This window comes from Metarhizium robertsii (assembly GCF_000187425.2).
Source record: "Metarhizium robertsii ARSEF 23 chromosome Unknown MAA_Scf_11, whole genome shotgun sequence".
In the NCBI taxonomy this organism is placed as follows: Eukaryota; Fungi; Ascomycota; class Sordariomycetes; order Hypocreales; family Clavicipitaceae; genus Metarhizium; species Metarhizium robertsii.
Genome location: NW_011942151.1, coordinates 569,212 through 591,147, shown reverse-complemented (window position 1 = coordinate 591,147; position 21,936 = coordinate 569,212). Strand labels below are relative to the sequence as shown.

At 51.2% G+C, this 21,936-nt stretch overlaps 8 protein-coding genes across 8 annotated transcripts; 4 read left to right on the top strand and 4 right to left on the bottom strand.

Annotated features, from left to right (window-relative positions):
* Positions 1 to 3,040: 3,040 nt before the first annotated feature.
* On the top strand, positions 3,041 to 4,560 carry MAA_11622 (uncharacterized protein; the record flags this gene model as incomplete). The annotated part of the gene is made up of 6 exons (XM_011412537.1): positions 3,041 to 3,229; positions 3,293 to 3,332; positions 3,408 to 3,631; positions 3,693 to 3,940; positions 3,996 to 4,126; positions 4,181 to 4,560. The coding sequence occupies 6 exons, from the start codon at positions 3,041 to 3,043 to the stop codon at positions 4,558 to 4,560; spliced, it is 1,212 nt and encodes a 403-aa protein (XP_011410839.1).
* An 80-nt stretch (positions 4,561 to 4,640) lies between these two features.
* MAA_06724 (RmlC-like jelly roll fold protein) lies at positions 4,641 to 5,054 on the bottom strand (the record flags this gene model as incomplete). The annotated part of the gene is made up of 1 exon (XM_007824722.1): positions 4,641 to 5,054. One exon carries the CDS (start codon positions 5,052 to 5,054, stop codon positions 4,641 to 4,643), a length of 414 nt encoding a protein of 137 aa, XP_007822913.1.
* Positions 5,055 to 6,141: 1,087 nt separating this feature from the next.
* MAA_06723 (GCN5-related N-acetyltransferase (GNAT) domain protein) lies at positions 6,142 to 6,707 on the bottom strand (the record flags this gene model as incomplete). The annotated part of the gene is made up of 2 exons (XM_007824721.1): positions 6,142 to 6,382; positions 6,436 to 6,707. The coding sequence occupies 2 exons, from the start codon at positions 6,705 to 6,707 to the stop codon at positions 6,142 to 6,144; spliced, it is 513 nt and encodes a 170-aa protein (XP_007822912.1).
* A 1,082-nt stretch (positions 6,708 to 7,789) lies between these two features.
* On the top strand, positions 7,790 to 8,722 carry MAA_06722 (RADC family protein; the record flags this gene model as incomplete). Its single annotated transcript, XM_007824720.1, has 1 exon — positions 7,790 to 8,722. The coding sequence occupies one exon, from the start codon at positions 7,790 to 7,792 to the stop codon at positions 8,720 to 8,722; it is 933 nt and encodes a 310-aa protein (XP_007822911.1).
* A 307-nt stretch (positions 8,723 to 9,029) lies between these two features.
* MAA_06721 (Heat-labile enterotoxin, A chain) lies at positions 9,030 to 10,800 on the bottom strand (the record flags this gene model as incomplete). The annotated part of the gene is made up of 2 exons (XM_007824719.1): positions 9,030 to 9,119; positions 9,271 to 10,800. The coding sequence occupies 2 exons, from the start codon at positions 10,798 to 10,800 to the stop codon at positions 9,030 to 9,032; spliced, it is 1,620 nt and encodes a 539-aa protein (XP_007822910.1).
* Positions 10,801 to 12,827: 2,027 nt separating this feature from the next.
* On the top strand, positions 12,828 to 13,196 carry MAA_11621 (uncharacterized protein; the record flags this gene model as incomplete). Its single annotated transcript, XM_011412536.1, has 1 exon — positions 12,828 to 13,196. One exon carries the CDS (start codon positions 12,828 to 12,830, stop codon positions 13,194 to 13,196), a length of 369 nt encoding a protein of 122 aa, XP_011410838.1.
* Positions 13,197 to 14,125: 929 nt separating this feature from the next.
* On the bottom strand, positions 14,126 to 14,763 carry MAA_06720 (uncharacterized protein; the record flags this gene model as incomplete). Its single annotated transcript, XM_007824718.1, has 3 exons — positions 14,126 to 14,237; positions 14,288 to 14,538; positions 14,596 to 14,763. 3 exons carry the CDS (start codon positions 14,761 to 14,763, stop codon positions 14,126 to 14,128), a joined length of 531 nt encoding a protein of 176 aa, XP_007822909.1.
* A 2,345-nt stretch (positions 14,764 to 17,108) lies between these two features.
* On the top strand, positions 17,109 to 21,738 carry MAA_06719 (autophagy-related protein 26; the record flags this gene model as incomplete). The annotated part of the gene is made up of 5 exons (XM_007824717.2): positions 17,109 to 17,898; positions 17,988 to 18,085; positions 18,140 to 18,577; positions 18,632 to 21,427; positions 21,487 to 21,738. The coding sequence occupies 5 exons, from the start codon at positions 17,109 to 17,111 to the stop codon at positions 21,736 to 21,738; spliced, it is 4,374 nt and encodes a 1,457-aa protein (XP_007822908.2).
* Positions 21,739 to 21,936: the final 198 nt, after the last annotated feature.

Genomic DNA, 21,936 nt, shown 5'->3' with positions numbered 1-21,936 from the left:
AAAAAGTTTAAATATAATAAATATTTACCTATTAAAAAAGGTAAGTATACCTAGCTAAAAAAGTAAGCCCGCTGAGCAATTCACATTTTCATGACTATATAGTCCCCCTGTAGGTTCTTTAAGAAAAAAAGAATCCGGTGAATCCCCTACTTATTACGTTCACCTCTGGCGGAGATTTTTCTTATAGGGTAGCCTACGCTGTCAGAGCGGCCGGGAAGAAACCAACAGGAACTTATCGAGGCAGGCGCGTTTGTCTCAGCAATTTTACTAGCAAGCTGACGGGTGTACCTACTGTTACAGAACCGGTCACATAATTGATAAGTGCTGGGTAAAATACCCAGAAAAAAAAACCTAAAAATAATAGCATTAAAAAGGGTAAGAACCAAAAAGAAAAGGCTATATCTGATAGTATTAAGGACCTTTAAGTAAAGCTGGTATACTATGTACTGCCTCTTAGAAGAGATATTACTACGAGAGATGAGAGCATGGATTAAGTTACTACCCGCCAGGATGATCGGACATCTGGGACCTGCCGAGAAGCGGTGTGAGCCCCTGGCTTCAGGCCGGGGCAGGGTATTACGGAACTGGCTTGTGGCGGCTAAGTGTTCATAGCGACGTCGCTTTTTAATCCTTTAATGTCTGGTCGGCTCTTCCTATTATACCAAAGCAGAATTTGGTAAGCATTAGATTGTTCACCTACTAGAGTATTAATATCTCTTAACATACTATAAGCACTATAAATGTTTCTATTAGTGGGGATAGTCAGGTCTTGGGGAGGGGCTGGGACTACGCTGGCTAGTCGAGACAGCATGCATGCAGCTGCAGGTGCTGTCCGGCGACACAACCTGGTTCGGGGGACTGGAGGCTAAGGGCAGCAATGCCTACGCTAATCCCGAGATCACGCAGCGGCGAAATGATGGGAAGACATGATTGTTACTAAGTTGCGGGCCAATAGTTAATGCGCCTGGCATCCCAAGTCAATGCCAGGTCGCCTCGGACACCTGCCAGGAGCGAATCGAGCAGTTTTTGAACGAGCCGCATCCCCAATCGCGCATGATGCATGATTCGCCCATGGCATTGCGCTTTCATTCGCTTTGTCCCAGATGGTACAGCAAAAGGTACACTTCAAAACATTGACTTTGTCGCCAATCGGAATCGGATAGGGCTGGAGCTGCCGAAACGCGCCAGGTTGTTCTGGAACAAGCAACGTACTGGGAAACAAACACCCGTGGATTTCGATTGCTGATTTGTAACGTTATGTAAGTCGCAAGTGAAATCAAGGTGCTTCACGACTTCACGAAGCCGTAACATCATCACTCGGTTGACTCTGTACTAACCGGGTGCAGCGCAAAGCTTGCTGCGAAGGATTCTTGTCGCCGATTTTCATCATGTTGGGCTGAAAACACAAACACGTTTATTGAACGGAGCGTTACCAAAAGGGGTCGTTCATGAGGGGAAAGAAATCAACCCTAAAATTGAAGAAGATGAAAAGTACGTCCCCAGATTGTTTCCCTTGTGGCGTTGGTGCTCTCGTCTACTCCATAAAGTACGATGCATGAAGAGCCACACTCCCTTTACTCCGGCGTTGTCTCATACTTCCTTTTTTGGCATTCCTCAGAGTTCCTGAAGCGGCCGTGAACTAGATTACAAGTTTCCCAATAACCTTCACTGCTACACCGGGCATGAACGCGAAGGGACCATGAGACGTCTCGAGGTTCTTGACGATCAAAGCTTCTTGAGGCTGGTCCGCTCCCTTTCGCAAGATCACAGAGGAGCGGCGTTTACCGTCATAGTTACGACGGGTGGTTTTCCAGGGCTATAGCCATGGCGAAAGATGCGCTCGTGGTTCAAGTATCAATGGCCTGCCCGGGTTCCTGACTGCGTAAAAATAATTCCGGCGCTGATGGACGGCATCTCAATTTACCTCCATCCATGGCGCCCATTTCTTGTGCAGCAGGCAATATACAGAATCTCCTACAACACGAGCAACCCCTGCCAAGTCAATCACTCACAGCACGCCATCCTTTCCCGCATCAGTTTCCCGCCACCATTCTCATGCCTGGAAAAGGGCAGAGCAGCGGAGGAATCCCAGCATACAAGTGAGTACATGGGAGCACACCTTTTTACAGACCACAAACATATCGCGTCATCTGTGACCGCCATGTCTCTGGTCACCGACGCTCCGAAGAGCAAACTGGTCCCTTGGGGACTCGCAACAAGAGCGTTTTTACATGTGGCTGGGTGGACAGCCCGCCTAAAAAGACGACAGCGAAAGTTGGACCTCCTCGCGCTATTATGAGATTGCCGCCAAGTCCCGTGGTTGGTTATGCTGTCGCAGTTGTTTTAGTTCAGCCGCGGTGAGACATGTCATCGCAAGGGTAAAAGACGCAGGGTAGACGGAAGGGACGTGTCCGGAATAGCTTTACAAACTATCAGACTAATTCTCCGCAAGCCAGAAATTTTCCGTGTCTTGTGTCCAGCTTTGCGACATTTCGGAACGGCAAGCCATGACTCTAGCGCTCCAGCCGTGTAGTCTGGTACTTTGTTTTAACACACGCATGCTTTTCATAGTTTTAGCTTTCGACCCGCAGAAACTCTGGAGTCTGGACGCGATGGGCAGTTTGGTTAGAATTTGGTTGCCTTTGTGGCAATTCCTCAGCCCGGGATCGGGAGGTCGCTTGGGGAGATAATTCCCTGTTCCAGTCTGATGGGGAACGAAACGACGCACAAACGCGCGGGTGGCTTCTCGGTGTATCCCTTCGGGCAGAGTGCTGAATGAGACACAGAGTCAGGTCATGTTTAACGGCAGTTTCAAGCATCTGTCTCAACACGATCAAGCGACGAGGCGGGATTGGGAATATTGACTCTCAGTTTCTGTTACCACTTCGAAATCCCTTTGCTCCTCCAGCCGTTTTAATCTACAGTCTCAGCCTTTTGGACGCCCTAAAAAGCCCGATGCCCTCACCGTTCTCTATAGAGGTCTCCTATTTCTGTTCAGCGATGCAATGATCTTCGGCTGAACTACCAGACCGTGAGCGACATGGCTTCTGCTGGACTACCTCCGCCGCCCTCGGGAATTGATCTCTCCCAAGACAAACGGCCTTTGATTGTGGCGATTTCAGTGACAACCTGGATTCTGGCATTCACCACGGTGGCATGTCGAATCGTAGGACGACGCATGAGGGGGCTTCAATTATGGCTCGATGACTGGTTTATTGTTGCAGCTTTGGTACGCTCGCTCGCCATGAGATTCAGAAGTGACAATGTGAGCTTCGCGTCTAACTTGTCAAAGCCACCGTCATTGGGTCATGTTCTCGGCATGGCAGCATACGGTACGTCTCAACATGCCGTTTATATATATACGAAGCGCGAATCATTGCGACGTACCGCTACTAATACAAGGATAGCCGTCAGCCATGGACTCGGAAGACACGTTTGGGCGGCAAAGCGCGATTGCCTGTACGCCTGGGCACTCGGATTGTTTGTCGCCGAAATCTGCTATACCCTCACATTAGTATTTGTCGAACTTTCCATCTTGTCATTTTTCTGGCGATCATTTTCTGTTCGCGACTCGATCCAATGGCCGATTCTCATTCTCGCATCCATAGTGTGTATCTGGGGTGCGGCGGTAGTACGTGTGGATTGATGTACAATGCAGCAAAAATGAGTTCATCTTTGACATGGTGTTACAGCTTCTCGTTACATTTCTACAGTGCCTTCCTACTCGCGCAATTTGGGAGCGTTTCGATCCCGCCAACTCGATGAGCGCCAACAACTACACCTGCGAAGTTGACCCCGTCAAGTTCTTTTACGCAAATGCAATTCCAACCATTGTGACCGACTTGGTAATGTTGATGCTCCCGGTGCCGTATGTATGGAGGCTTCAGCTGCCGCGCATTCAGAAAATTGCTCTGGGTTGTGTCTTTCTAGCTGGAGTATTGTGAGTCCAACCCAGCGGATGGGCCCTTGTTGGCATGTCTAACCCCGTTTGCCAGCGTCACCATTATTTCCATGATACGATTTTACCATCTTCTATCGCTGGATCTGGAAGACCCTGATATTACCTGGAACTTTGTCACAGTGGGCATCTGGTCCTTTGTCGAAGGCAACACTGCCATTGTCTGCGGTAAGTCGCACAATGGTCTCAAGAGGCTAGTTAGTTGCGTGCTAATAATTTCAGCCTGTCTACCTTTTCTTAGGCCCGTGATGAACAGGATCCCGTGTGGTAATCCATTCATTTTGGCCCCGGTTCCATTGAACATCGTTCAACAATCTGAAGATTCTGGCCGCGGCTTTAACCAGAAGAACGTATTCCCAAGTTGGGGCTTCAATACAAGTCACGCCGCTTCAACCACCCCAGTGCAGTCTTTGCACCATGACGAACTCGATAACGATGAACAGCCATTTGCTCACCTTTCAGACGATGTGTCTGAAACTGATACGCCAGCAAGACGAGTTGACGGGGCGTTTGCCGATTTGGAAGCTGTTGTCGCAACCCCCTCGGCAAGGTATATTCCCATGACAAGAGACGTTTGCCAACCGCATCAAGCAACTCCATGAGCAGAAGGGAAACCTGTGTGTTCTGCCCAAATTCCGTCACGATGGTACAAGCGCAGTTTAAAAGGACCACACCTACGGGTTCACTGAGGCGGTCGAGCAATCAGCGCATCAGCCTCCCCTTGTAAACTTTGCTCGCCTTCTTCATGGGGAATCACCACTGTGAACCCCTTGGATAGTGGCAAGGGATCAGAGTGCGAAGTTTGCAACAACAACTTGCCATCAAGAACGACTAGAATGGCGAGTCCGCACTCGGTGCTCGCTGAACCTTTTACACGGATTCTCTCAAGTCCAAAGTGCTTGGTGGACTCTGCAGCCAAAACGCTCTTTGCGACAACTCCCGACGTTACCCATTGCTTGATCTGAACGTAATCCACGGCTGTGAGAGCAGTCGGAAACCCAAGCCCGAGATGGCCGTCCTTTTGGCCATGAATAGCAAACCCGTCCCATTCGCACAGGACGGAAAGATCCTCTGTCCTCTGGATCTCAACAACCATGATGCCTTCACTAATAGCGTGCAATGTACCCGGCGGAACGTGCAGCGTCTGATGCGGCAAAAGGTCAAACTTGTGCATACGATCCAGCAGGTTCGTTCCCCGCCCCGTCTCGACAAGTTGCAGTAGCTCCCCGTTGTCAATCGCTTCCTTTAATCCAAGGCACACCGAGCCGGGTGTCAGGATATACCAGGCTTCCGCTTTGCCGTGATTTCGTCCAAGGTGCTGCCTGGACCAATCGGCATGAGGGTGAGCGTGGACAGGCAGTCTCTAGCCGGCATCCAGCAGCTTCACCAGGAGTTTGGTGCCAGCGCCACATCTGGCCAGATGCTCTGCGCTAAGCTATTTCTCTGGCTAAGAAGATACTGCATCTGTGAGCAGAGTCCCGTCCGGAAGCCGGCTGTAGCCGATACCGGCCGTGGCGAAGCAGCACGTCGTGGAAGATACCCAGTCTTCGGGATGGTGAGAGGAGCAAGGGGGGGTTGGAGCGAAACGCGGAAACCTGTGCTCCGCCTGCGTAGGGTCGTTTCTCGGGTTAATTCTCAGGGACGACGATGGGTGCCATGACGGATTGTGGACGAAGTGCTGGCTATGTCAACACGTCTGTATCTGAAGAACAGCGATTTTCGGAAGCACAAATTGCCAGCCTACATCTAAAGAAGCTCAAGGCGCAAATGGTACTTGAGACGGTAGACTTATAATGTGAACACTTTTGTATATATCTAGTCCAAGGTGCAGGTTGTGCTGATCGCGGCCGTGGCGGATTTGGTGCTTGGAGAAGGTGATACAGCGGCAATCATCTGTCATCCTACAAGACTGCTGATGGGTCTTTGACTTTGAGTGAGCCATTGACGGTACTAACATGGACAGATTTTCCAACAGTGGGAGAGACTATTGGTGGCGTAGTTGAAGGATGACGAGTGGCTTGCGATTCACAAAACAAAAGATGCACTGGAAATGCTTGTCAAGGGCCGAGGAGAGAATGATGGATGCTTTAGAGAGTAATGTCTGGCATGACTATGTACGTGACGGGCGTGTCTTGCCCTCTGGCACAAGCGAAACAAAAGCACCACACGCTCGACGCTTCGCATCACTGCGTCTGCTCGTCGCTCTTGAAGGGATGCTGCATCTCCATGCCGGCAGACGCATACCCGCACTTGCGGTAGAAGCCGCTCTTCGCAGCATCGCAGTTGAGAAGACTCTTGGTGCATCCGACATTCCTGGCCACCGAGTCGAGGGCATTGATCATCTTGAGGCCGAGGCCCTTGGCCTGGTAGGCCTTGGCGATGCAGATTTCCTCGACGTGGCCTACGCTCGCGCGGTTCCAGATGCTGCTCGTGTCAGGGGCGTGCGCGATACGCTGGGGATAATTGCGTGAACGTACAACTTCTTTTCGACGACGACGGCTCCCGTGCCGACGATGCGCCCGGCGTGCTCTATGACGACATAGTAGTAGGGTCCCTTGCCGTGCGTGTCCATCTCGTCGTAGCGCTCGTTGAACTCGTGCTCCGTCTGGTCCCCCGTCCAGGTGAGATCCTGGAGGCATGCGAGGAAGCCCTTGGCGTAGTCTCCCTTTTCGAGGGGCCGGATGGTGAAGCCTTCTGGGAGGGAAGAGGCGACCTCTGGTGAGATGAGGGAGGCGGGGAAGAGGGGCATGGTTGCGACGGGTTGGGACTGGACTGGATGGGCAAGGTGGTTTATGGTGCTGAGCGGCGAGGGAATGGGCTTTTGGCCCTGTTTGGCGGTCTTGTATACTCGAGGGAGATGAGAGGAGTCGGGCGAGATGGAGGTGGCTCAGCCGGAGGGCACCGGGGGTTATTGTGCGCCCATGTGCCCCCACAGAAAGAACTTAGAGATGTGATTCACGGCCGAGCCGTCTCGGATGGCGAGAAGGATGAGGGCAAATGAATTGGCGAGAAAGCGGCGTCAATGTTGAATCCCTCTCGTGAGAATACATTCTCCAGGCTTTCGCCGGCGCCTAAGGTCATGAATCACCTCTTGAGCTAGTGGATTTGACGTATCGCGATGCGTGTACTGTTTTTTTATTGCGTTACTGTCAATTAAGCCAGGTACGACTCCTGATTGTGCTAATACTGGGTCCTGGTGATGAGCTAGCCTCTTTTTTGTTTTTTTTTAATAATAACATTGAATTTAATGAGAATACATTCTGTCCCAGCAGCCAACAACAGTTGGTGTTGACTCGGCGGCCATCTCGGCGCCTGCCCCGGCAAAACCGCCGGTTTGACCGGCTTCATCCGGGCGACGGAGCCAACAGCCTCCGAAAGATCCATGTCCCGCGGTGTGTATCAAGGCAATGCTAGGTGCCTCAGCCGTTGCTGCAGGCAATTGGAGTACTACCGTCGACCCTATCGAGGCCCAAACCGGTAAACGACGTAAACGACGTGTATAACGCGGGTGCGCCGGTTCACGAAGTCGCTGCCATTCGCGCTGGTAGTGCGTGCTTGACATCACCGCCTGCGCTCACCAGCCAAGCAACGCGCGTAGCCTGCTTCCTTTCTGGCAAAAGTGCCTGGTGCTGGCGAATGGCTATTGGCTCTAATAGGGGTAGCTGAGCATGTGCAAATTCCCCGCGTATCTTCTAGATTTCGGACAATGAACCATATAAGCGGCCGTTTATACACGCCCAATCCGCCCGCATCGCAACGAAAAGCGCCCTCTCACGTATGTTCATCAAGCAGCAATCCCCTACCCTTCCTCTGCAGTCTCAGCCCATCAAAATGACACACCACTCCTACGTCGGCTCCGGCCCCTACTGCTACGCCAACTCGTTCGCCATGGTCATGGGCGCCGAAACCCCGTCCACCGCCGTCCTCGAATTCGCCACGTGCAGCCCCTTCGGCATGCAGGTCGTCGGCAAGGAGCTCGTCTTTTTCGACCCCTTTGGCTGGGACCCGACGCGGGCCTTTGACGACATGCTCACCGCCGCGGGGTGGACGTCCAAACTCACCATTGGCAAAGACGCAGATGACGCGCTTGCTTGTTTACAGCGGGAGCTCCGGCAGGGCCCCGTCTTCGCGGGACCCCTCGAGATGGGCTACCTTGGCTATCAGCCGGGAAACAAGGGCCCCATCGGGGCAGACCACTACGTCGTCGTCTTGGGCATCGACGGCGACGGGCTGCGGCTGCGTCTGCACGACCCCCACGGCTTCCCGTACGCGTCCATCCCCGTGTCCGAGTTCCTGCGCTCCTGGAGGACGGATTCCCTCGGCTACGGGACGTCGTTCACGATGCGTAGCGAGTTTCGCCGCGTGCGGGTGTTTACCGAGGAGGAGGTCATCCGGCGGTCTTTGCCGAATGCCCGCCGGTGGCTCGGCATGGAGGCCGTCGAGGCAGGCGGCATGCCGCCGGGGTCGTGTGGCAACGCGTCGGCCGCGGACCGCCTGGCCGAGATTATCCAGACGAATTTCCACCCGGGCGTGAGGAATCCGCTTGTTTACTTTGCCGTAAGGGTGGGCGCGCGGCGTCTTGCCGACGGGGCTACGTGCCTGCGGAGGATTGGGTACGCGGATGCCGCGGACGTCATGGCGAGACAGGCCCAGTTGGTTGGGGGGTTGCAGTATCCCTTGGTCGCGGGGGATACGGCGGGTGCCGTCGAGATATTGAGGGAGTTGGGCCCGACGTATGACGAGTTGAAGGCTGCGTTGGGGTGATGCCGTGACGTTGCTCCTGGTGTGGATGTCAAGATGCGGCATCGGCAGCATGGCAGACGACTGCTTCTTGTACGGAATCTCTACAAGTTCAAACACGGCTCTGTACGATTCTGTGTAGCTCTCGGAAAGAGCAAGTATTCTGAAATAAGCTCTTTCGCTTGAACAACGTCACAGCCCTTTGGCTGATTCTACCCCCCTTCACCACGGCTTAGCATCGCAAGGCGTGCCATGAGCGTATTTATTCGCGGCACAACTCCTCCAAGTGCTAATGCAGTATCCTGTCAAACAGGTATATGAAATGGTTTCTTTACAGGGCGCCCCAACCGCCCAAGGCATAAGACGCCCGACATAGCCTCCCGCAGTGCTCGCTAAATGGTTGTAAGTGGTAGGCGTCACACTATCCATGCAGTTAGTTGCAAACACGCATGTAGAATACAGCATCGCTGGCATGTTTCCCAAAACAACATTGAACCTACCTTGCATTTGCCCGCTGTAATTTTTGGGATCCCCACGACCGGTTTTTTCGCAGCCTTTTCCGCCCTTTCTACCCCGTCTTGGAACGCGGTACAGTGATCCTCCAACTTGATTCGAAGATCCTCATTCCCTGGAGGGTTAGTCTCTAGTTCAGAGCAAGAATCCAGGAGCCCAGTGAGGCCCATTTCCCATATCCGCTCCGCGTATTCATCAGTACGCTGGAGCGCCTCGCAGCGTCTCTGAGACCACCGCCAAACGTGCGGATCACCACCGTTATACACGTCGACGCCTCTACAACCCTGGATAAGCTCGTCAATCCTGCCCTTTTTAAAGTCCCTCTGCAGGCTCTCCGTGAATTCATCTTTTGTAGGGGTGCAGAAATGGCTCTTTCGCCCTTGAATCGTCTCGCTCTCTCGCCCTCCTTTTAATGCGCATATAATCGAGGCCTTGAGATCGTTTCCGTCAATGTCATCGCGCGAGGGGCCCCCAATGGCCTCCTGGATAGAAGCTATGGCGTCGTCGAACCAGCGGACCGCCGCGCCGATAGGGTTGTCCCATTGCTTGATGGCCTCGAGCAGGTCCCTCGCGTACGGCAGGATAAGAGTAAAAGCAGCGGCCTTGCCCACAGCCTTGGTCACCCGGACTTTGCTCGACTTGTAAATCGGACGCTTGCTGCTCACCTTGGACTTTGGCGGCTTGCCGTCGGGGTTGGAAGCGGTTGAAGGCTTCTTGGGGGGTTTTGGCCTGGCGAGACCGGTGGTTTCCTGGTGGCCGAGACGCGTCATGCAGCCCGCGTCTCTCTTGGTCGACTTGCCGGCGCATATGGAGCTGATCAAGTCGTCGAGGTTCTTCTCTACTGCCTGTGTCTTGAATGCTTTCCACGTGTCGTCCTGCCATGCTGGGGAGAGGCGAGGGAACCCGGCAAGCTGCGGTGCCGCGCCGGTGCCTCGTAGCTTTTGGAAACTACCCTTGTTGAACTTGGGGTTTTTCTTAAATCCCTTAAACTTGCCCTGTCGTAGCTTTTCTTGACTCTGCTTACCGATTTTTGGGTCGGAAAAGTCGTCCTTGTAGGTGACTTCCCACCAGCCTTCGATCTGGTCATAAGGGATGAAGCCAATAGCCGCATGCTCTTTTTGCGCGGCGTAGGGAGAGTATTTTCCCAGAGACCTATTCACGTCCACCATTCGTTTATCCGTGTGAATTCGGTAGATGTAGCCCTTTTGCTCAGGCACATCATCGTTAACGGCAAATGTGAGTCCCACACCGGGATCAGCACTTGTCGAAACGTAGCGTGTAAATTCGGCCGTTTCCCCTGCCGCATGATGGAATAGGCTGCTGCCTTCTTGTAGTTCAACGGCAGAAAGTGCAGTTCCCGCTCGTTGTTTCTGCACGCCTCGCGAATATAGGCCCCCGTCCTTCTCGACATCTGCTGGGCTCCTCCCCGTCTCGCCGCGGTAGACATATTCCGGGAATTCAGCATCAAAATCGCCTGCTTGGCGACGATCAAGTGCTATCTCGGTCCTGTGCGTTGACTCTAGCTGGCTCTGGCAAAGCCCAAGAAGCAGTGCCAGAGTGGCTATCAAGACCAACAGACTTGTCTTCATTGTGGAAGGATTCTGGGGGGGAATGATATTAAAACTGGGCACCAGTATCCCTGAGGAATGCGTACCCAAGTATGGCAGCGGTTTGCTTTTGCGAAAGCCTGGGCAATGCAGATTGCATTCGCAGCATCACTTGCGCCAGGGTTCGTTATATATTATTTTCAGTCAATTTCTCACCGGACCATGTACTGTCATGGTATGAATTTAGAGTCAGGCCCTCGAGTCTCAGCTGCCAGTATCCCCATGGCATAATTCACTTGGTCTGAAATGCGAGACGGATATGCCGAGGAGATATCATCCTAGCAGACCCTAACCCATGAACTTCCACTGAATCCACTCCACTCCACTCCATATGTGTGACAAGGGCTCAATAGAGGGCATGAAGTCAATGGATCAATTCATCTAATAACAGTCTTTGGAATCAAAGGTCCTTGGTTTTCCTTAAGGCCTCGTTGACCAAAGACCTCCTTAAATACAAGAAGTCAGTGAGGGACTTTGCCCTAGTTCTCGTGACCGTAGCCCTTGTGTAACAGGACATTTCCGTGTACCGTAAAAGTAATCTATTTGCTACCTTTGGCCTATAGCGAACACGAGAGATTGAGCATGGATTTGCGAGGCTTGTGATTAAATAGTCGGAGATAATGCCGGATTTACGGAGGTGGGCCAACGTCTTCCACCGGAGCGGCGCCCAGTATATACATGGATCTTGATATCAGTGAAATTTTCTGAATCGTAGAGTCGCACGCGGACAGGCATGGCTGAAGCTCTAAAAATAGTCATTTTTGTATGGACCTCGTCTCACAGCTGAAGCTAACTAACAGGGGCGAGTATACGGCAATTGTTCGAGCGGTACGTACTGCGCGAGCAAGCAGAGCTAGGTCTTCAGTTGACAACAATTCAGGGGTTGTATTGGATGTGCTACTGCAAGCGATACCGGGTGGCATCTGGTCGCATCACACTTTATAAGCGTCGTCTATATCATGTTGCACTGTTAACTAGTAACGATATCCGCACTTTATAGAGAGAGTGATATTATTATCATATACTAACTCTAAATGGATAGTTCTAGTTAATGCGCTTATGTAAACTGCGTCATATATATTTTTTATCTCGCTGGTATTCCAATTACCCCATGCGCATGCCTGTATAGTTGCTGCGGTGACTTGAACAAAGCGGAATAACTTGCATGGCTAATAAATAAACCAAGAGGTGATGGCCTAGAATGCATCCAACGCCTATTAATACAAGACAACCGGCCAAATACTAGTGATGAAGCGCACTACATGTAAGAGTCATGTCCGCCTCGCAATTTTCTCACCACCGAATCTCTTTTAATAAGTTTTTCTTAGCATTGGCTATTACCACGGGAATTTGGATAGATAATATCAACGGTATTTGTTAAGCTAGTAATGTCTTTTCAGCTTGGAATGAATGGCTTTGGCGTCGACTGGCATGACATGCCGCGTCAGGAGAAGCATTCGCATGAATCTAGTATGTCTGGTCTTCATCATCGGTAATAGTCAAATCAAGCCACCTACTCGCGTCATATCCCACTTTTTCGAAGCAGACGGCAGTACCATTCAAGCCTTGCATCTGGTAAGCTAATCTGGTTTTATGGGGGACTTCTTCTAGGACGGTAAACGGTAAACAGGCCCTCGGAAAGTCCCATGTGCAGAGTGGGTGCATTATTACTATAAAGTATTTGGTGTAATATAGGTGCTTGGATGTCCTGTGAGCGGCCCTCCGTGGGGCGCTCTTAAAGCCGACTGGCTTCATTTCCCAATAATAGATGCCTGGCCCTGACTCAGCTCAATGGAGGGAGTAGGTCGCATAGATATGCGTAGACCTGTTATGCCGAGAGCGATTGGCAAAGATCAGATGTGTCCCAATGGCATTTATGTTCTGTGTTGTGGCCTGCATACTGTCTAAACCACTCTATTTATACATTCAACACCTACTTTATATGCTGCACGCTTTTCAGCTCAACCAACTCCACGTCATCGTCCTACCGTTATAGAACAACTTTGATCATGAAATACTTTACTATCCTCGCCGTCCTGTCTGTCCTGGCCACTTCCAATCCCGTCCTTCGCCGCCAGGAGGCCGAACTAGCTCCGGATAGCGTGGCAAACTCCGAACAAGTTACTGCATGTAAAAAACCTAGCCTTGAATTGCAACAAGCCTGGCAACAAAACGGCTGCGACGGAACAAACAATGGAGGCCAAGACGATAGTACGGCCTCAGAAAGCCATTCTCCAGCTTGCGACAAGGCAATGGTCGATTTTGTACAGGCCTGGGCCGAAAATAGCTGCGAGGAGGCACTTAATGCCGCCATCAATAATCTAACCCCAGAAGGTGACTCAGATTCGAGTACTCCTACCTCTGAAATTAGTCATTAAGCGGCCGGGATGAGTTTAGTCAGTCACTGTGTCAAGGTGGGCATTTATGCAATATAGCCGCTAAAGCTGTGAACGGATATGCTGGCGTGACTTGGTGAGGTCGATTTCATTGACCATGGCAAGCATTAGTTATATTAATGCGTATAGTTATGGTAAAGGAGACGGGGGAGTCGCTAATCGCATTCAACTTTCAACGAGAGGGATACCATTCTATGAATGAAATGATCTCTTTTTAAGATCTGGGAATTGTGATTATAGTACTGAAGCAGCTTAACTACTGTAAAATAGACGACACTGAAGGATTGAATTTTATCACCTACTACGATACATTTACATGATAGGGCGTCACGCCTTAGAACAAGATTGATAAGTAATACGACTGGTCTTCAGCATCTCAAGGCCAAAGTGTGACATACAGATGGGAGAAAACCAGACATAAGAGCACAGAACGGGACCATATTATAGATACTGCTCTATAAGCGAAATGATTTGAGAAGTTTTGGGGGCTTCTTGGCTGGCCTGGACAATCTTCTTTCCATATTTTGAGACAATCATAATCATACATACATGTGACTCCATCAAAGTGTTGCTACTCTATTAATGTCGTTGTGAAACCCGAATCATGTCAGGATTGATATTTTACAACAATGCATAAATATAACCCGTTGAAGACCCATGAAATATCAAAAGTAGTTGCCTTTCATTCCTCAAGGGCAGGAAATCTAGACTTGCCCTTTCTTTAGTGTTCTATGAGGTTCAGCAGTGCTGAATATTATATTGAAATACTAGTCTCCTGTCAACTTAAATACAAGCTAGCTCGCTCCAACCTCATAATCTATGCGAATACATCTACTACAAGGATTCCCAAGTAATTCATCACGGATAGATTCTCGATATCCACCCAATCTTGTCAAACTGTACATAACCGCTCAACCTCGCATATTCCCAAGGGCCAGAGCATTCGCCCTGAGCACCTTCACTTCTGTGTTCTCGCGGTGCGTTTCCACACATGCCACGACGAAAAGACCAACATGGATGATTCTATCCAAATCAGCAACACGAAATTACCCCAGCCCCCAGACATGACTTACGTAGCGATTCCTCCAAACGCCAGCGCCGCCTCAACCATGGCATGAATTCGATCCGAGTCCTTTGTATTTGAGGGATACTCCTCGTCCGTCCAGCCTGTTATAAGGATTCCGTTGACTATCTCGAGAGATATGTAGGCAAGCGAGATGATGAGATCCATGCCCACCCGTGCGCCAGGAGTTATGCCATGGTGCGAAGGGTGAATAAAGTAGCAAGCTGCGTCTGCCGCGGACCAGAGTATCGAAAGACCGGCCTGAAGTGATGAGTTAATGCTCTTCTTTTTATTGGGTATTTGTGATAAGGGACGTACCGGGGGGCCCAGGAAGAGAATAGGTATGACATTTTTGGTTGACGCCGGTTGACCGGTCAATGCGAGAACCAGTACGCCGCACACGATAATGGCGATGCGTAGACTGAATGGAATGAACCATCGTTTTGAAGACGGGAGAGGCGGAGCAATAGTAAGTTTGTAGTCCATTGCGATAGAATCAATCATGCAGGCAGGGTGCAAGGCGTGTAGAAGTCACAGGTAGAGGGCTACGATACTGGAACACAACGAGAAGACCTGTTACTCGAGTTCTTAATCGCCACGTCTTGTTGATCTGCGTTGAGGGTCGTCAGGGTCTTGGCAACTACCTAGGTAGGCAGCAATTGGCTGTATCGTAGAGACCGACACCAGAAGCTGAAACGAATGTCAGTCTACATATGCCTAAATAATAAGACTCGTTATGAATCTCGGTGGCTCGGTATACTTTGGCTTGCATCTGACGTCAGCCTGCTTGGCGATGCAATTTTGGAGAAGAGGTTATTGTTATTGCTCAGTTCGGGGTTGAGGAGTGGGAAGACGATTGTCAGGTTCTATCTATATCCGCGCGACGGCGGTCATCATGGCACATGTCACGGATATTGTCACAAGGTGCTCGATGATGTAGTCGAATGGATGGGGTGTGCAAGGTGCCCGAGAGCTCAGGTCAGACTTGACTTGACAGGGGTAACATATTACGGGTAGAATGGCATCATCTCATGGAGACTGCACGGGAATACACATACTCAAGCGATGTAAATGGGCAACGTCAAGGTCACGAAACCCTTTGCCCTTGGTTGGCATGTATGCATATATGCCCGACTAGGTACATCCGTTTCCGTACATGGTCATGCGGGTTGAAATTGCATCGACCTGGCACGGCGCGTGCATCAGGGTCACGCCAAGTTGCTTCGTTGTCTATGTGGTGGAGCTTCTTTGGCAGGTGACCATGCCGTTTGCTGAGAGGATGAACAGCATGGGACCAACCGAGAGGTGCGTAGGTATCGTGGGCGAGGTGAAGTATACCAAGAAACGACACATGCGATGGTCTACCGGTCGGGCCATTCGGCGCTGTCATGTCGACGTTGGACTAGGTAGAGTCTAGGCATCTCGCAGGCCAGTTCTGAGTAGCAAATGCCGATGCCTACAGCAGCATTGTTGGGCCCAAGTGTAGATTCGTTGGCTTTCGGGACGAGAAAAATGCTAAACAATGGCCAAGATATCAGCGCGCTTCCTTCTCGACACGTGTTACGGAGTACGGAGTAGGGCGTACTTTTGTGGGTGATCAATGTCACTTGCCAAACCTCAGCTTGACCACCACCAGATCAATCATTTCGATGCCTCGAGTCGCCTCGACGGCACTGGGGAGTGGTGACGACAAAGTTCGAGTCACCGTACAGCCATTCAACACTGCAAGAATCGCTGGTCAGTTCCACATGTCCAGCACTGCAGCGGCACCGCCAGGCGCTAAACCGTGCTTGCATGTGGCGTCCGCCGTTGGCCCATCTGCCGAACCCATCGATGACTGGACCGATTTGTTTTTCTCAATTGTCTCAAGTCCGGTGTTTGCGTCGTAACACGGTGGCTGGGCAGGGCCGCGAATGGCGGCGGCGGGAATCGGATTGGGTGCCCCGGAAGAAGCAAAAAAAAAAGAATACAGTCGAGGCGAGCACACAAAAGAAAGTGTCGACGGTGAGATGCAGGAGCAGCTGCACTGCACAAGCCGAGTACTAGACCCAGACAGACCAGACAGAGTAGAGCCTCGTGTGGCCTCGCGCGGAACATTGAAATCCAATGTATAATTATAGTGCCTGGCACTATTAGCACAGTTATAGCACTGACCAACTCCGTACAAAGCGCCTGGGGCTGGGGCCGTCACAACTTTATTCAGCCTGGCAGCACAAGGCATGCATGCACCAGTTGACTTTTGTACCACCAGACTTCTTCATTCAGTGTTGACACCTGCCCGCTTGCGCCCTTGCCCACGCCGGCCCCTTCCTTCTCCCCCAGCCAGCCCGTGAATCCACCCGTCTCTGCCCCTGCTTATCCACTTAAACAGACGCCAAGGGTATGTCGGGTTGCATTGGTCGATGCTCGGTGCATACCTGCCTGCCCGATGGCATCGCCAGTTGACGTTTGCCCCTTGCAATGCAGAGGTCACTTTGGCTTCAACCTCCAAAGATCCCATCTCGACGCTTCATAGTATTTGCTCTGCGTCCATCGCGCCCTGGTTTTTGCGGGGAGCTGCCTCTGCCTCCGCCTCTGCGTCCATAGGCCTTGGCGTCTCGCTCCTGACGCGGACCATTTGCTCTCTTTGCTCGTTCCTTTGCCTGGCCCTGCTGGCGACCTCATCCAGCTCCGCCATTCCAGAATCTTGCGGTGCACCATTAGCCACGCCATCGCCATTACCTCTCAGCTACCGCCGTTAGCTGCATCTCGAAACTACCCTAATTCTTTTGCCTAAGCCAATATCGACGCCTCGAATCGAGTCCCCCGCTTTGCCCTGCAACATCGAACTCATGGACAGCTTCCCGTCCTTGTCGCCTGAAGGCGGCGACGGCGCCGGCGCCGGCTCTGGCCAGTCTGCTGGCGCTGATGATGGTGGTAGACAGAGACGTATCGGTCGGAACCCTTTTAAAAAGAGACACGATGATCCCTCCGCTACTCTCCCCGATCTCCCCGACCTTCTGAAACACAGCGACAGCGACGATGAGGACTCGCCTAACGATCCGGCCTCGAAACGCGGCCGAGCCATGTCTGTCAACATGAATCAGAGTATATTCGGTCTTATAGCAGCAGCAGGCTCGCGGGTAGACTTCAACACCCGCTTTGACGACGGAAGCAGCGACGAGGAAGACAGTGAGCAATCAAAAAGCTCTAATGGCAGTCGGGATCTTTCTCAGACCATCATACTTCCGCCGCGGGATAAGAACGCCAGACGGGGTCACAAGAAGAAGCTTTCCTCTGGCCACAGACTATTAAAATCACTTTCCACACTACCGAAACGGAAAAGCAAAAACCGAGAAGCGAGTCGATTATCCGCGCCTCTGATGGATTCGTCGGACGATGCACGAGAATCTGCCGACCTTGCCACATCTGCAATGCCGCAGGACAAGGAAGACAACAGGCTTGCACCAGTTATGAGCCGAATGCTGCAGGCTAGAGCTGAGATTGCCAGCAGACCCAGTTTCGATATGGAGAGGCGATCCAGCGATCTTGATGCGAGCGGTGACAGTGACGAATCTTCTGCATTGGCCAAGCGATTAATGGAAATTTTCGAGTTTGACGAGCCAGAACAAGTCATAGAGGGTAGGTGTCTCGTGTCCCCGTAATGACCGTGGATGTTGCTTCATACTTCTGTATTTATTTGCTGGTTTTTGGCTAATAGTTGACTGCAGAGTACCCATGTTGGTTATTACAAAGCGTGCTCCTCCAGGGCTTTCTCTATATCACGGCCAAGCATATTTGCTTTTATGCCTACCTCCCAAAGAAAGCTGTAAGCCCCCCTTGCAACCGTCCAACTCTCGAGACCAATGCTAAGTAGTTGTAGCATGTTGTGGCCAAGTCTGGTTACTTATCAAAAAGTGGCAAGCGCAATCCCAAGTATCATCGATATTGGTTCCGCTTAAAGGGAGATGTTTTATCATACTACCGTGATTCAACCAATCTTTACTTCCCCCATGGTCAGATTGACTTGAGATTTGGCATTTCTGCCAACGTTGTGGATAAAGACAAGGACAACCTACATTTTAATGTCATCACTAGTCATCGAACCTACAATTTCAAAGCCGACAGTGCCCCGAGTGCCAAAGAATGGGTCAAGAGCCTCCAACGGGTAATTTTCCGGAGCCACAATGAAGGCGACAGCGTCAAAATCTCATTGCCTATTGACAATGTTATTGATATTGAGGAGACTCAGATGATGGACTTTTCTGACACGTGCAAAATTCGAGTCGTTGATAACGATGAAACTTATGCTATTGATGAGGTGGGTACACCATCGGTTACAACACACGAAGACATGATTCACTAACCCTTTTAGTACTTCTTTTCATTCTTCAACTTTGGAAAAGAAGCTATCAAGGTTCTTAAAATCCTAGTCGAAGATGCCTCTTCCACGAAACAAACCCCAGGGAAGCTCATTGCTGAGCAAGAGTTGCAAAGCCACGAGCAACCCGAGCAGAACTCAAATAGCCAGCCCTCTCTACAGAACTCGCCTCATCCAGTGGAATCGAATCCCCATCAAGCTATGCATGTCGATAAGATCCGAACGACCAAATTACCCGAAGCCGTCAAGGCTACGCTCTCTCCCATGACCCCTCACTCGGCAAATCCTAGTCCACGAGCCAGTGTAGAGTGCTCTTCCAGGACCAGTTTAGACGCGATTCGATACAAAGGGCGACGAAGTCACGAAGTGTCCAGTATGATGAGTGAGCAGGGCGCCAGAAGGAGCTTCAGCGGTCATCGAAAGACGCAGAGCACTCGTCAGTTTGATGAAAGGAGGGGCAGGCATGTAATGGAATCGTCCGATTCAAACTTGCATTCATCTACAGAGGATCCTAGTTTCTCCAACTTGGTTGTTTCGGTAGCCACTGAGGACCCCTCGGCAAGTCAGATTCTGAAAGGTAGCGAAGTGTTCCACAGCCCAACTATGCGCCGCTCCGATGGGTCAAGTCAGTCGACAGACGCTAGAGAGGAGGAATTGTCTAAACACTCCGAAACCTTTCTTCCTGATGCCTCGGTACCCATGAAACATGCGGCGACTACCGGTCATATCAACCAGTTCGGATATCATGGTCAAGCCGACCAAGTTAGGTCAACTACGCCCACACTTCAGAGTATTACCAAGATGGGATCATACCCTCTTCAGCGTGCGGGTGCGTTTGCCGACTACTTAAACAAAACAAGCAAACGAATGAGCTCCCTTCTTGCTACGGAGTCTATGGGGTACGTTGAGAAGGTCTCAGGAATGTGGAAGGGTGGTCGCAAGCACTATGGAGAACCCGCTGGACTTCGACCAGACGAGGACGAGCTAGAGGAGGATTCTGAAGGCAAGGTCCAGACCTCTATGGAGCGATTTCGTGCTCATTTTGCTCTGCCAGAGTCCGAGAAGCTGCAAGCTACCTACTTTGGGTGCATCATCCGAGTGCTGCCTCTGTATGGCAAAATTTACATCAGTGACAGATCATTCTGCTTTCGCAGCCTGCTGCCTGGCACGAGAACCAAGTTGATTCTCCCGCTCAAGGACATTGAAACGGCCCATAAAGAAAAGGGCTTCCGAATCGGGTACTCGGGTCTTACCGTCGTCATTCGCGGCCATGAGGAGCTTTTCTTCGAGTTTAGCCAGGTCGACGTACGTGACGACTGTACCGTGACTCTAATCCAAAGTCTGGAAACAAACCGTTATCTGAGGGAAGCAGGACTCCTTAACCTGGAGGAACATGAGGAAGAGGACCAGGCCATGGCCGAACGGGATGCTCTCAAATCAGCTAGACAGGAAGACTTTCCTCAGCACGAGATTCTACCTCCTCGAGAGGCAGATTCACAGCCAAATGCTCCAACTATTCTCATGGACGAAACTGACGGCTCTTTTCTCAACTTTAAGCCACCCCAACCCATGAGGATCACCTGTCTGACCATAGGGTCGAGAGGGGATGTCCAGCCATACATTGCTCTTTGCAAGGGTCTGCTTGCCGAGGGACACAAGCCTCGAATCGCGACCCACGCTGAATTCCAAGGTTGGATCGAATCCCATGGAATCGAGTTTGCTAAGGTTGAGGGTGATCCTGGCGAACTTATGCGATTGTGTATCGAAAACGGCACATTCACGATCTCATTCCTTCGCGAAGCTAACTCAGCATTCAGGGGGTGGCTCGACGAGCTTCTTGATTCAGCATATCAAGCATGCCTGGGCTCGGAACTTCTCATCGAGTCCCCTTCTGCCATGGCGGGCATTCACATTGCAGAAAAGCTTGGCATCCCGTACTTCAGGGCTTTCACCATGCCTTGGACCAGAACCCGTGCGTACCCTCACGCCTTCATCATGCCCGAACACAAGATGGGTGGTGCTTACAATTACATGACCTATGTCATGTTTGACAATATCTTTTGGAAAGCCACCGCACAGCAAATCAACCGCTGGCGCAACAAGACACTTGGACTGCCCAATACGAGCTTGGAAAAGATGCAGCCCAACAAAGTTCCATTCCTCTACAACTTCAGCCCCAGTGTCGTCGCTCCTCCTCTCGACTTCTCCGACTGGATCAGAGTCACAGGGTACTGGTTCTTAGATGAAGGCGGTGAATATGAGCCCCCAAAGGAACTGTCTGGCTTTATACAAAAGGCTAGGGACGATGGCAAGAAACTTGTATACGTCGGCTTTGGCTCCATTATCGTAAACGACCCGGTCAAGATGACGCAAGAAGTTATCGATGCAGTGCTCAAAGCCGATGTTCGCTGCATTTTGTCCAAGGGCTGGTCTGATCGTATCTCACCCAAGGATGATCTGGCCAAGCCTCGGCCGGATGAACCAGAAATGCCTGCCGAAATCTTCGTCATCAAGTCCGCGCCACACGACTGGCTGTTCCGTCAAATTGACGCCGCGGCTCACCACGGCGGGTCCGGAACTACCGGCGCAAGTCTGCGAGCGGGTATCCCTACCATCATCCGGCCGTTCTTCGGCGATCAGTTCTTCTTTGCGACCCGAGTAGAGGACCTTGGTGTTGGTGTTGGCTTGAGACGATGGGGTGCCAACAGCTTTGGCAGAGCACTGTGGCAAGTGACGCGCAATGAGCGCATGATTGTAAAAGCTCGTGTCCTCGGCGAGCAGATTCGCAAGGTATGTACCGCTTTACCCTTGAAAACTACTACTCGCAGGGGAACTAACAGCTTGGACAGGATAAGGGAGTCGACACTGCTATTCAAAACATATACCGCGATCTCGAATACGCAAAGAGCCTCATCAAGGGCAAGGTTGGACGTTACGGACAACCAGACGCCGACGAAGACGAGGACACTGAAGAGAGCTGGACTTTTATAGGGTCAGATGAGCCAGATCCCGACATGGTCACCAAGAAGCTGAGTGAAGGGCTTGGCGGGGTAGGCAAACAAAAGACTTTAGGCAACCAGGCAATCAAGGCATCGTCTTGATGGATTGGATTTTTTTTTCCTTCTCTTTTTTCCTTTATATAATTTGAACCGAAGTCTCCCCTGCTGTACGGGACACACTAATGATTGAAGTCGATGGCAGGTGGGGGCTGATGGAATGAATGGGATAATGAATATTGGGCTAATGGACAGACTTACGAAGCGCATGATTCATTTGGTATTGGGTAGGGGTACGGCGCT